The sequence below is a fragment of the Phasianus colchicus genome, chromosome Z (genome assembly GCF_987193195.1).
Source record: "Phasianus colchicus chromosome Z, bPhaCol1.hap1.1, whole genome shotgun sequence".
NCBI lineage: Eukaryota > Metazoa > Chordata > Aves > Galliformes > Phasianidae > Phasianus > Phasianus colchicus.
Genome location: NC_143476.1, coordinates 33,664,908 through 33,678,089, shown reverse-complemented (window position 1 = coordinate 33,678,089; position 13,182 = coordinate 33,664,908). Strand labels below are relative to the sequence as shown.

Sequence of the window (13,182 nt, the reverse complement as noted above, 5' to 3'; positions counted from 1 at the left end):
AACTCAAGAAACTGTTTGAGCTGCATCTTCAAAGAGAGTTTTCTTCAGGCTTTGCCACATTATATTCTCATCTTATTTCTAAGAAGATTTTAAAATACACATAACTATGTTTATAGTTACACAGCTCAACAGATATTAGTCTCATAAGAGTAAACACCTCTTTTATAAAAACTTAGATATAAAGATAGCAAAATTAAAAGTGACAGTGAATTTCAGTACCCGCAACAGAAGTCAAAAACACCAATGTGTACCTTTCAGATGTGCTTGTCAAGCATTACTGTAACTAGAGGCATATTTTCACATTTCTCAAGTGTTTTATTTTCTTTTTTATCTTCTGATCTGAAGCTTTCCTTTATCTTTGTGAGCCTTGTATTTTTCACATATTGTCCTGTGCACAAGCACTAAGTGTTTATTGTTGATCACATACTTTTCCTGCTTCAACTCAGAAAACCAACTTCCATTTGTATTATTTTACAACATACATACAACGCACAGGAAAAACAAACGTAATTCCCCAGGACAGGAAATATGCCTTTAAGTTTGTAAAACATCCTCTCCATATACAGCACTCTATAAATATTTCATCAATGCTGTCATCACCCCAGAAGTTTTCTGATCTGCAGGATGGGGCTGAGAAAAGCGGAGACTGTGAATGCAGGAGACACCAGCTGCTGCGCCGCAGGTTAACCAGTTTTAAGAACCACTCTCCGAAGGTGCAATAAATTCAGACAATTTTTCACTATATTACTGAAAGGCCTTGACTTGTAATTCACATTTCAAGGCAGATTAAACAATATACATTGATTCAGGAGAGTTTTAATAATAAACAATTAAAGGAGACAAAGAGTTCAAGAGGCTGTTGATGGTAGCCATAACCTTCACTTCTCAGGCAGTTTCAGATTCAGCAGGGTGCTTCATTATTCCTGACACATCTGATGAAATTTCATTAACGCACCCACACTCCCTACCTAACAAATAGCTTTTTACCAACACCCCACCATCACCTTGCTTCAAAAGATGATACAAGCAGAAATAAGCAGAGCCATTCACAGCAAACCCCTCCTCTTTAGCAGTTGTGGGAGAGGAATGGCAAATGAAATGCTAAGAAGGAAAGCAAATGACTTTTTTTTTTTTTTTTAAATCAAATCTCAATGTTGTAATTACAAATATTTGATAAAGCACTACAACTTTTTTGCATGAGCAACAGATAGAATCCTTACTTTCAGTCTCATAAATCAGTGAATATTTATGACACAATCATACAGCCTGTCAGCCAAATGATCCATTTTGTTCTGAAACTGTCAAGAACAACATATTTATTAAGGAATTATAGTTCAGTTTCTCAACTCAAATATTTTCTTCAGAAAGTGCAGACTTCTCCAATGAAAGCCTGCAATATGCCAACATGACAGCACAGGCGAGTTCAAGTTGCCACTGATTTTACTGTAATTTAACCAACAAAACAGCCTCCAAGACTAACTGCCAGTTTTTATGAACATTAAGGTGGTTTATCACAGAAAACAAACAGTACAGATGATACCTATTTTCTTCAAACTACCAACAGACACACTTAATCCCAACAGTATTAATGGAACAGTATTAATTTTCCAGTCTTGCTAGATGAATTTAGAAGCACATCTCCTAACAGCAAGACATTTTCAGTATCAATATAAAATTATACATATATATATGGAAGCTTATAGAGGTATCTATAGAATTATACTCAATTGCTTTTATTGCAAATAAAAAGGAAGTGAATATAAAGCATGGGACACTCTAAATTACAGTGTGACTCTAATTTACTGCATTAATTGCTTGAAATTCTCTCCCTGATTGAAATTCACTCTGCCTTTCAAAGACCGTCCTTTCTTTAGGGATAGCAGAAAGGAAAGAAACAAAATAACATTCACTTCAAGGAGCGTCCAATTCAAAAAACATGAAACTGCAGTACTGCCAGGCTCCCCTGGCTGCAGGGACAGTCCCAGGACTCAGGATAGCCCAGTAACAAATCGAGCTGTGTACACCACTGAGATTAGGTGAAGTCTGCCTGAACCTTTTCTTCCTTTGTCCCCATCCGGCACCCCTTTTTCTGGGTTCTTCACAGCTTGTTTTCCTGCCTGAACCACAGGGAACCCAGAGCTTGAGAAGAACAACATGCCCTGAACTCCCTGAGTGGCCTCACCCAACACACAGGCCTCAAGCACTGATACAATGCACCCGTGGAGCAAGGCCCCAAACCTGGATGTCTTAGATCACCACCACTAAAATGACAGTGAGATTTTAACCACTGTTAGGCTATTGTTGCAATAGCCTAAAAAAAAAAAAAAGAGGATCTGAGCTTATTTACTATTTCAGATTGAACTCTAATTCACATCACCACCGCTGTACAGAAAAGCAAGGCGACTGGAAATGAGCTGCCCAGCTTCTCTGTCCCACTGTCAAGAGCACTCATATGATGAGCAGAAGTCATGATTTTGGCCTGTTTGTACATATTGCATTCATTCTATTGAGGGGAAAAAAAAAAAAAGAAAAAAAGAAACATAAACCTTAAAATGCCACAGCACGTATTAAAACCTCACACGCACACACAAAAAAACATTAGGAAATTTAATGCAGACATCACTCTTGCTATCGTAGAAGACACTTGCAGAAACAAATTCAAGAACACCTTCCAAATACAAAGATAAGAGCAAGCCAACATAATTTGTCCAGGGAAAGAACCAGATAGCTCAATTTTGTTTATTTAAAAGGGTGGTTGAATAGAGAGTAAAAAGGAACTGTTATTAAGCTATCCCCTTGTTAGGATGTAAGAGTTCTGACACTTGGCCTATCACGACATTGACACAAGCAAAGGAAACCATCATAAAATTAAAAAATGGCATACAGCTGCTTAGAAAAAATAATAATAATTGAAGAGCCATTATAAGTATGTTTCTAAAATGAGAGGACATTTCAAGAAAGCTCTTGCTGTCCTCAACAACTTCCATTAAAAGACCTTCATTAATGAGTTGTATGTAGAAATACAACAGTGTAGATCCTAAGTTGGGAAAGATCGTGAGCCCTTACAAGGCAACAAAAAGAGTAAGGAAAGTTAATAAGAGAAAATTCAATACACACAAATGTAAAGTACTATGCTCAGGAATAAGAAATCAAATGCACAAATATGAAATGGAGAATAATTGGCAAGGCAGCAGTATTATAAAAAGAACCTGGAGGGCATGTGGACTGCAAAATGGATTATTTAAAAAAGAAAGAAAAAAACAGGCAAGCATTCTAGGCAGTATTAGTGACAATGTTTTATATATAAAACCAAGCAGTATGTATTATATTAAAGAAGAGATAATTATTTTACTCTGTTCAGTTCTATCCTTTGGTCTGAACACTATGTTTGTAAGACAGAAAAAAGCCAAAAAGAGTCCCCTGGCAAGAATAACTGAAGGTTTGGAGTAAAAGAAGACTCACCACAAAAAAAATAGAATTTTATTTTACACCAAGACAAAGACTTAATGGAAGTAAGCAAGAAAAAACATATGACGTCATGCTCTTATTACTGCCACCTTTCAACTTCTTAGACAGTCATGGTTTACGTTCTCACCTTTCTGAAATTTTAAGAGAAATATCCCAAAGCTTAAAGAAATCAAGATTTCTGAATGAACTTGTTTTCTGTTATTCTGAGGAAGACCTCTCTTAGTAGATAAAGTAACAGTGAATCTGACCATTATTTACCTTTAGCAACCTGAACTTAAGAGGTCTGTGCCTCATCTGGGCAGACACCAGAGAAGAAACTTCAGCTCCAATGTAACCTCCTTTCTGTTCTTTTACACATCCAGGGAACAGGAGCCAAGCAGCCCCAGCCACAAGCTCCACTGCTGAGAAACCCTCAGTCTGCAGCTACAGGATGTTCATGGAGAAGACCTACCCACCCAGACTTGTTCTTCAGGACTGTGTCCTTTTCTACACCTGCTATGTGCATGGAAGGATCACCATTAAGTGTCTCTCCCCAAATGCAATGCTATCCTGAATCATACGATCATATATTTTTAGCCTCAAACAGACAGCAGGCTCCAGGATGTGGTATAATGTCAGGCTGATGCAGGAGGACAGTCTGTGAGTCTGCAACTGCATCTTCCTGCAGTAACCTCACAGCATAATCCATCACTGACATTATTCTCCCTTGGGTGGGCCAGGAGATTGTTCTGTATTGCAGGACAGATATTTAAAACAAACTTCACACAATGAGAAGAATAATTTTCTGTTCCTCACCTTCTGGATACTCACCTCATAAAATGACATATCTCAGCCCTACATTTACTGGTAGCAGTAAGTGTACTGTGGAAACTGTATATATGTAATAGTGGCTTATGTAATGCTCTGAGATAAAAATTCAGATCAAACAAAAATTAAAACTAAAATAATAATCTAATAATAATAGCATGCTAGATGTCTCATATTGAGCAGCCAATAATCAGTGAGTACTTCTGCCTTTCACCTTTCTTTGTCCTACTGCCATTGCTAAAACCACATATCTTCTTGGGCTTTTGGGACTTAGATCCCATGGCACTGGGCACCAAAGAAGCTACATATTCTTCCTCCAGGAATACTGGAGTAATGTGAAGTGGGAAGTCAAACCATAAGGCATGTATCGAACAACAACAAAACAGTAAATAATCAAATGGTTATTCATTAAAAAAACAATGCTCTATTTTGCACAATAAAAATTCAGAGTTCTTCCAGATAAAAATTAGTAAATCGGTGAACATCCAAATGAGGACAAAGTGTAAACTGTGGTTAGCATGCAGCCATATTTCCCAACTTATGAGAAAGTTACTGGGAAGGCAAATGAACATTCAAAACTTAGATAAGCAGACAGTCTGTTTTCTGCTTTGGAAGACAAGTTTGGTCTTTCTGCGCCGATGTTTCCTCACATGGCAACATGTACAAGCCTCAGGTTTCAATACCAGCACACACCTTTGCCACTTCAGCTAATTCAGTATTTCACAGCTGTTTGTAGGCTTCATCTCCAAGACAGGCATTTCACCACCAGCTTCCCAGCCAATTGCTGGCAGCAGAGGAATGGCAATCCTTCAGTACCCAAACTCAATAAAACCCTTCCACTTCCTGACCTTCTCCAAGACACCCTGTTCCAGCTCTGCTCCCAGCTCTGGTTTCTTGATCCAAACCTCTGACCCCCAACTCTAGCCCCACAGACGTTCTTAACCCTTCTGCCTGCCCTCCTTCACGTTCCACCTTCTCACCGTGCTCCAATTCCAGCACGCTGCACCCACCCAACCCTTCACACCAATGCTGCTTTTCTGCATCTCTGACCAACGCACCCAGCTCTGGGTGGAAGTCTGCTCCTGGCCTCAGGGTGACTGCAGACCCTGGTTTGCTCACTCAAACCCATTCACAGGTCATGTCCGCCAGCACTCTCAACACAAAGTATGCAGAGATTTTGGACAGCAAGCCCTAGGCACATGCAAATTGCTTTCTGAAAGGCTGCATCCTGGCTAAATTCAGGTGCTTTGTCATGCAAACAGAAAAAGGCACATCCCTGGAATAAAATCCGACATCCATTCTCAACCAAATCTGTCAGTCAAAGAAGAGAGATGCAACTGCTTTTCCACCATAAAAGTTGTGAGAGCTTTGGAACGCTAGAAAATACATCTTTTCTTTGTCTGACTTTGAAAACCCGCCAAAGCATTTCAGCTGAAACTTTACAAACACCCAAATTAAACAAAGCAGCACAAAGCTTATATACGCCACAGTAAATTTTCCAACCAAACAGGTAAAGTTTGGTGAAGTAATAAAAATCTTGTTTGACAACTTCAATACTTGCGAAGCTAGCCATATTCCTATAATTTCAGCACAATGAATTATTAATATATGCTGGTTTCCGTTAATTACTGTCTCCTCCAGGAAGATTTAATTACATCTTAGCCAAGCCCATACCACGCTCGCTGCAGCCCAGGGTATATCCGCGGCACCCAGCAGCTCTGAGTGGCCTCCAGCAGTCCCTGCTCTTCAGCAGCAGAAGTTTGTGTGGTGACAGAGCCCAAAAAGGTGCAACTGTACACCTCACAGTGTCAAAAAAGAGTTAAGGAAAAGCATGGGGGGAGGGAGGAAAAACACAAAACAAAACTGTAGGAAGACGAAACAAACAGAGGAATCATTGTAGAAATTGTATTTTTTACCCTTGGTTCAAGACCAGTAAAGTACTTTTATAAGCAAACAAGGAGTTGGGAGCATATTTCAGCAAACCACTATAGTGATGTACATTTCTATGGGCAAGTCTAGCTACTGCTCTGTCAGTTACACCTACAGTGCAAAGCCAATTGCTCTTAGAGGGTCTGAAGTGCAGCATACGCATCTTTTGGATTGCTTTCATACACTCTCCAAAATACCTGTATGCAGTATAAAAGAACATCCAAAACACAGTGATCAACCGCAAGTACTGAGAAACAGTTACTCCTTCCAGAACCTTCTCCTCTGCGCCCTTCCTGATTAAAAAACGTATTCTTCTGAAGCAGACTGCCAGCCCTGCAAACTTCTTGTTGTCAAACACAGCTGTGATACATTTCCCAAAAGTTAAACATGATGGATGAAATCAGCGTGCAAACATCAAATCTGAATTTTGTAAAGGAGTGTAGGCTAAAGTACCAATTTTGTTTTTCAACAGAAGAAAAAAGAGAGAGCCCTCCACCGCCTGAAACCTGAAAAACCAGCTCACTGTTTCTCAGGAAGGAGCAGAAAATTTATCTCAGGTGACAATTAATTTCATTCTGTATCTTACTTCTTATGTCGCTTATGAGCACTGTAGTAGAGATGGATAACATCACTAATTTATTACTGCAAAGTCATGCAATGCTTATCTTTCCAAATTTGAAGAAAAAGGAAAAAGAAAAATCAAAAGAAATATATCCAAAACCACACATATCTTCTGAAGCCCCAGGAAATCTCAGTTTTTCTAAACAGTGATAGAATGAAATGACAGAATCATTGGTCAGTTGTCCCCTGTTTATGGAGTACCCCATTGGCACTAACAGAAACGTGACATAAATTGTGTAAATTTCACTCTGCTTTCCTGCTGGGGAAGAGATTTAAATCCATGCAGGCAACCATACTACTCATAAATGAGCCATTCAGGCACACCAACCAACACAGACTTGTGGGAAACAACAAGGTGAAACCTTTTTCCTTCCAAGAAGCAGCAAGCATGATGGAAAAGAGAAAAATGCCCATCTTCCCTCACACAACCAACTGGTGAAATCAAACTGGGAAGATATTTGCATCAGCAAAGCAAGGACACTGTGACAGCAGAAACCAAGTGGTCCCACTTTCTTGAGGTTTTCTGCCATGCCAAACCGAAGAGCATTCAACCACTGATCCCAGTAGTTGCTCCCGTGCTGTTATTTTGATCATGCGTTTTTTGATATTTAAAGGAAATCCCAACTGATAGTCACCTGGTAAAATTGGAACAAGATCTGCACATATGCTGAGCCCCAACAAAGCAAAGGCATCTTGGGGAGAAAAAGAAAAAACAAAAAGATGGAGGACCAGTGAAAGAAAGATTGAAAGACCAGAGCAACACAAAACCACTAATTCTTTCAGAATTTCAGTTTGCTTATGGCACAATTTTTGTTGTTGTTGTTGTTTTTTCTATTTGTATTTTCTAACTTTTAGCATTATGTATAGGTGAACAGCTCTATTTCCGAATCCCTGTTTAAATACTGTTGAAAAGGATGCATGACAAGACACACAAAGCTGTGCGGTCCTACCCTTCTTCCTCCAAGACGAGAAGTTTAGAAACTTGAGCCATTCAGTTAAATGATAGGGAGTCCAAGTTCCTTAAATCTGAACTAATCCAATTTTACAGAAAAGGAAAAATGCATTTGCCACGAAGAGATAACAAAGGATGCTATAAAGAAATTTAGCCTTTTTTCTCCCACAGCATACACGAAGACCTGCCTGTCCCTGGCCAAGTCTGGACAGTGGAAGACGTGATGCTGGAACACAACTGTCCTGCCCAGTATGTGGTAGGGGCAGCCCAGACCCAAACCAAAGCACAGCTGTTCAAGTATAGGAGAAAGAGGAGAGAAAACACGCTTTCTCAGTTCATCTTCTCTGCTCTTCACAGGCATCATGCCTTCATTGTACTGGTTTTCGAGCAGCACTGCACATCTCAGATACAGAACCTGGTATTATTTCTCTGGGAATGAATCTGTCCAAACTTCACATTTGTTGTTAAGCCATATAATACAGGTAATTTACCCCAAAGTTTGGTGGGAGGGGCAAAGAGAAAGACCAGAGAATGAATGTTGATTTGGAACTGATAATTTGCCAGGGGGTACTATAAATGACTTGCAAAACTTGTTCACTTTATTTAATAGAGATGACATAACCTCAAACGAGATAAATATTAAAGGCATCACACAGTGAGTTACCGCATTAGAAACATATTTGGTGCTGAATCAGTCTGTAAAATATAAGGTATATCACATCTTTGAACGACACACACAGCTTCCACATTGGTAAAATGCTCCTCAGGAGCCTCTCTGTATGCTCACACGTCCTCACGAGGAACACATGTGCTCTGCACACCCAGAGCCCATTGCGCTTACTCTGCAAGTGCATTCAGATATGCCACTGGCCGCTCAATTTGGCTACTTAAACCTCAAGGAGACAAAACTAAGTTGCATGTTTGGTTCTAAAAACTTTGAAAATTCAAATTAAACACAGTTATAATCCTATTCTTCTTGACTAAGCGACTGCGTAATACATCAGACATACATGTTTTCTCTAGTTTCCAAACGGACCAAACCTTACGAAGAAGTCAGGGCTGCGTTCTCACAGAGACCTCTAATCTGATGGCAACTTTTCAGCGCAGAGCAAGAACTCGTGCATCACCTCGAGAGCAACACTGCACAACCGTGGAACAGTGTCACAAGGAAAAATTATTGAACCCCCGAGAAAAGTACGAGGACCGCAACGATAGAATCTGCTCTGCCAGGGGATAAGTTGAAAGGATGGGATAGAAGGAATAAATCTAGAGGGTAACGGTGTTGTCGGGGAAAAAGAATCCTCAGAGGAAGCCTGGGAGTTGAAGGGGCACTTCTGAGATCCTGGCCGAGCCCGTCGCTACGCCGTTGCCCCCCAGGGCTCCCGGCCCGGCCGTGCCCGTGCCCTGGCAGCAGCCCATCCCGGCTCCGCAGCGCGCATCCCGTCCGCGCGCAGCCAGCGCCGTGAGGGAGCCGGCGTCCGCAAATCGAACAGCACCATCTAGCAGGGCCCCGCAACTTTGCCGAGCAGGGCAGACACTTCTCAGCAAAACGGCGGCTCGGCAGCCCTGCCTGCAAAAGTAGCGCGCCTTTTCGCACCGCACGCGACGTTACGATGGCTGGAATACGGAAGACAGACCGGCCGCAGAGGGAGCAGAGGGGCCGAAGGCGCCGCGAACTTCCCGCGCCGGGCTCGGAGCGGAGCGCCGCGGCTCTGCCCCACCGCGCGGGGTGCGCCGCCCCCGCGGTACCCCGACCCGCGCCCGCGGGGCGCTCCGCAAGTCCCCGGCGGAGACCGGCTGCTCCGCACCGCGCCGCCCGCAGCCGCCGCCGGAGCGCTCCGCCGGCACACCGCCGGCAGCCACCAGTTGCTCGGCCCCGCCGTGCCCCGCCGTCCCCGCGGCTACGGAGGGGCCGCGCGGCCCGGGCGCGGACGCCGGCTCGGCGAGGGGCCGCCGCGACGCGAAAACTTTCGGAGGCGGCTCGGCGCGCGCCTCCCCGGGGCTCGGCGGCGCGGCGCTCTCGGCCCGGCGCGGCGCGGTCCCGGCCCGAAGTTGGGAGCCGGGCGCCGCCGGAGCTCCGCGCCCCGCGGCCGCCGCGCTTTGTTCCCAACTCGTCCCCGCGCCGCGCCGCGCCGCGCCGCCCGCTCCCGGCTCCGGCCCCGCCGAGCGGCGCCCGGGGCGCCGCGCCCCCCGCGGGGCAGCGCGGGTCCCGCTCCGACCGCTCCCCGGCGCCGCGCGGCCCCGCGGCCCGAGCGCGGCCGCCCCCGGCGAAAAGTTGTTGGGCGCGGGGCCGGGGGCGGCGGCGGGGCCGTACTCACTTCTCCCGGGCCTGGCTGTCGGACGGGACGCTGCTGTTGCTCTTGCCTTTGCCGTACATGCCTGCGGAGAGCTCCGACTGTCACGCACCTGTCAACCCATCACAGCCTCCCCGGGAACAGCCCCGTCGCCATGGCGACGCCGCCACACACACAGCCCATTGGCCGGCCGGGCCCGAGGCCACGCCCCCCCGCGCCGTGACGGGCAGGCGGGAGCCGGGCGGGCTGCTCCCTCCTCCCCCCCCCCGCCGCCCCCCCCCGGCCCCTTCTCCTCCCTCCTCCTCCTCCCCCCCTCCCCGCTCGCGCTCTCCCTTCCCCGGCGCAAGGGGGAATTAGAAACGGTTCTAGAAGGATTTTAAACAACTGGCTGTTCCGAGCGCACGCCACCCGCCCGCCGCCGCTGCCGCCGAGGGGGGAGCGCGGCGGCGAGCGGCAAAACGCGGAGCGGACCGCAGCCGGCGGCCGGGCCGCTCCCTGCACGGAGCCTGCCCGCGGCCGCGGAGCCGGGTCGCCCCCAGCCACGACGCCCCGCCGCCCCGCCGCCCCGAGGGGCTCGGGCGCTGTGCCCCCGGCCGGGCCCCGGCCGCCCCTGGCGGTGCCGGGGAGCCGAGGTCGGGCTGCAGCCCCGCAACGCGGCCGTAGGCGGCGGGGGGCCGTGGGGCGGCGGGGAGCGCCTCCTGAGGAGAACGCTGTCCTCGGGGAGACGGAGGGGGAGCGCGCGGTGGTGTGAGGGAAGTCGAGGAAATGCGCTGGGGGCTTGAAGGCCGTGCCACCGAGACGTGGTGGGGGAGAGCCGGGGTCACGCATCGCTCTGCTCTCCTCTCGCGCCCCGCTCTCCGAAGCACGGCCCCACGGCTGCCGTCCTTTGGTACCCGCTCACCTTTACTAACGCACGGCTGACCCAAACCCACCCCGTCGTGCCGCCCGAAGGCTCTCGGTGCGCCGTGCCCGGCGCTGCCAGCGCTCTCCGGCCGGGCCCCGCCGTGCCAAACCACCAGACAGCACCTGGGGCGGGAAGTTGTGCGCGGCACAGACCGCCGGCATCTGTTTATCATTGTGAGAGCCGCGGCAAAGCGTCCTCTGGATCCTGAGCTGCAAGAGCAAAGGAAACGGTCGGGGAGGTGAAATTGTTTTGGGGGGGATTAGGAGAGCATTAATGAGCGACTGGAACAAATTAGCGATGGAGCGGTAGAGACAACAGGAAGGAGCAGAACGCCAAGGCGTCCTGCACGCCGGTGGCTGCACGCAGACCGTTCCCCACTGTTGACTCCACTGGGGTGGGATTTGTGCTTTTGCAACTCGCTGCAGTAAATCACCGGATTAAAGCGAGCTGCAACAAAGGCCACTGTATGCCAAAGTTGTCTGCCCGCCCCGGGCTTTTGCCCCGCGATGTTTTTCAGGCAGGTCAGCGGGGTGGAGTGGTGCAGGTGAGTCTGCTGGATGGTGCCAGCATCAGCCCAGGCCTCCGCACAGCCACCACTCCTGCCCCCGTCCAGGTCACGCCACCTGCGGTGGGGGAAGAGCTGTCCACAGAGCTCTGGTGGGAATAGGAAGGAAGCGGGCAACTGGAGAGAATGAGCATTAAGGGAGAGGTGGGAAGGGTGAGGGAGGCCGACACAGGAAGAGAAGGAGGTGTAAATGGCCATGGGGGAGAAGAGAAAAAGGAAGCTAAGCACAAGAACAATGCACAGTGAATGTGGGTGATGAAAAAGGCAAAGGACTGTGGAGAGAGAATCTGAGAATGGCATGTAAATGAAGAGCCAACCAAAAGGATGCGTTTTGCCTGCATTCATACCGAATAATACTTACATGTCTTGTAGCATGGAGTTCACATGAAGGCGAGCCATGTGACTGATTGTATTCAGCGTGAATACAGGGAGCGGAAAATGGCACAAAGAAAGAAAGGCAGAGAAAGAATCAGGACAGAGAACAAAGAAGGACCTGGGTTGTGGGTAAAATATAAAAAATAACGGTAGTCTGAGGGAGGAAAATAGTGAACATGGACACGTTCAGGCAAATGCACGCAAGATAGGTAACACTTATTTCGGTTCAGATGGCCGCAGTCCTGAGTACAATTTTCATCTGAACATTTGCTTACCCACGTGGAACAGCCGTTGCCGTCCCATCAGAGACGTTGGCTATCTGCTGTCCAAGGCTTCATACTGCCGTGGTATCAGCACAGCTCTCACATGGAGCTGGTAACAACAGTGAAGTGGTTCCTGGCTCTTCTCTGTGTCTTCCTCTTTTCCCTCTTGATTTATTTTCTGCAAAATCTCCTCTCTGGCTTGCCTCAGTAGTTTTGATTGATTTGTTTGTGGCTTGAATGGCGGGGGGCTATTTTGAGAAGATGGCTATGTCAGTGGTGTGTCGCTCTTGCAGGGGGAAAAGTTGCTATGTGGAAAAGAACTACATTGAGGTGTTTCCTAAAAATAAGATGAGATTGCTCCAGTGTCCTTCGGATATGCATTCCATCCATGAGAAGATTTTCACAGCTGAAAATGCTTTGTTCCCATTTTTCATTTGCGTTCTTATGATTTATTTGGTTCTGAAGGACTGCAGATGCCTTGGATGTTCCTAGATTGAATTATGGTTTGGTGGGCAAATTGGAGCAGGGTGAACTCCTAGAGGGCAGCATTGGATGTCCAGAATTGAGCAGGGTGAGTCTGCTCCCAGGGGCAGTGTTAGAGCTCCTTCTGTGCACGTGTATGACCCTAGACTACCATTAACATTCGGGTGATGACTTTGTAATTTTGCTTAGAGATCCTTCAGTGAGATATAGACATAATGCCAGTATTTATTCATTTATTATGTGTATGAAAAACAGAGGGCAAACTGGAGTTTTATCATAGGACTTTGCTGTAGATCTGCCAAGGTAACATTACAACTGCCTCTGCAGAAATGCTATCGGAGTGTAGTATCCCTTGGAACAACTCAAACAAAGCACTATAGTGTGGATACAAGAGTTTGCCTAGCAAACAGGTAGAGTAACACAAAAACATCCTATGGTCTTGTGAAGTTTTATGTATCATTTGTCCTGTTTTAAAGTCTTTCTGCACATGTAGTATCTGTATCTGTGCCCATGCTCAGATC

The 13,182-nt window shown here is 46.8% G+C and overlaps 1 protein-coding gene across 2 annotated transcripts in view; it reads right to left on the bottom strand.

Annotated features, from left to right (window-relative positions):
• Nucleotides 1-10,329, bottom strand: part of SSBP2 (single stranded DNA binding protein 2) — a 169,539-nt gene extending 159,210 nt beyond the window's left edge. For both annotated transcript variants that reach the window (XM_031603398.2, XM_090130608.1), the window contains exon 1: nt 10,096-10,329. In XM_031603398.2, coding sequence (XP_031459258.1) covers nt 10,096-10,154 — 59 coding nt within the window. In that variant the 5' untranslated portion in view covers nt 10,155-10,329. The remainder of the gene's footprint in view (nt 1-10,095) is intronic.
• Between the last annotated feature and the right edge of the window lie 2,853 nt (nt 10,330-13,182).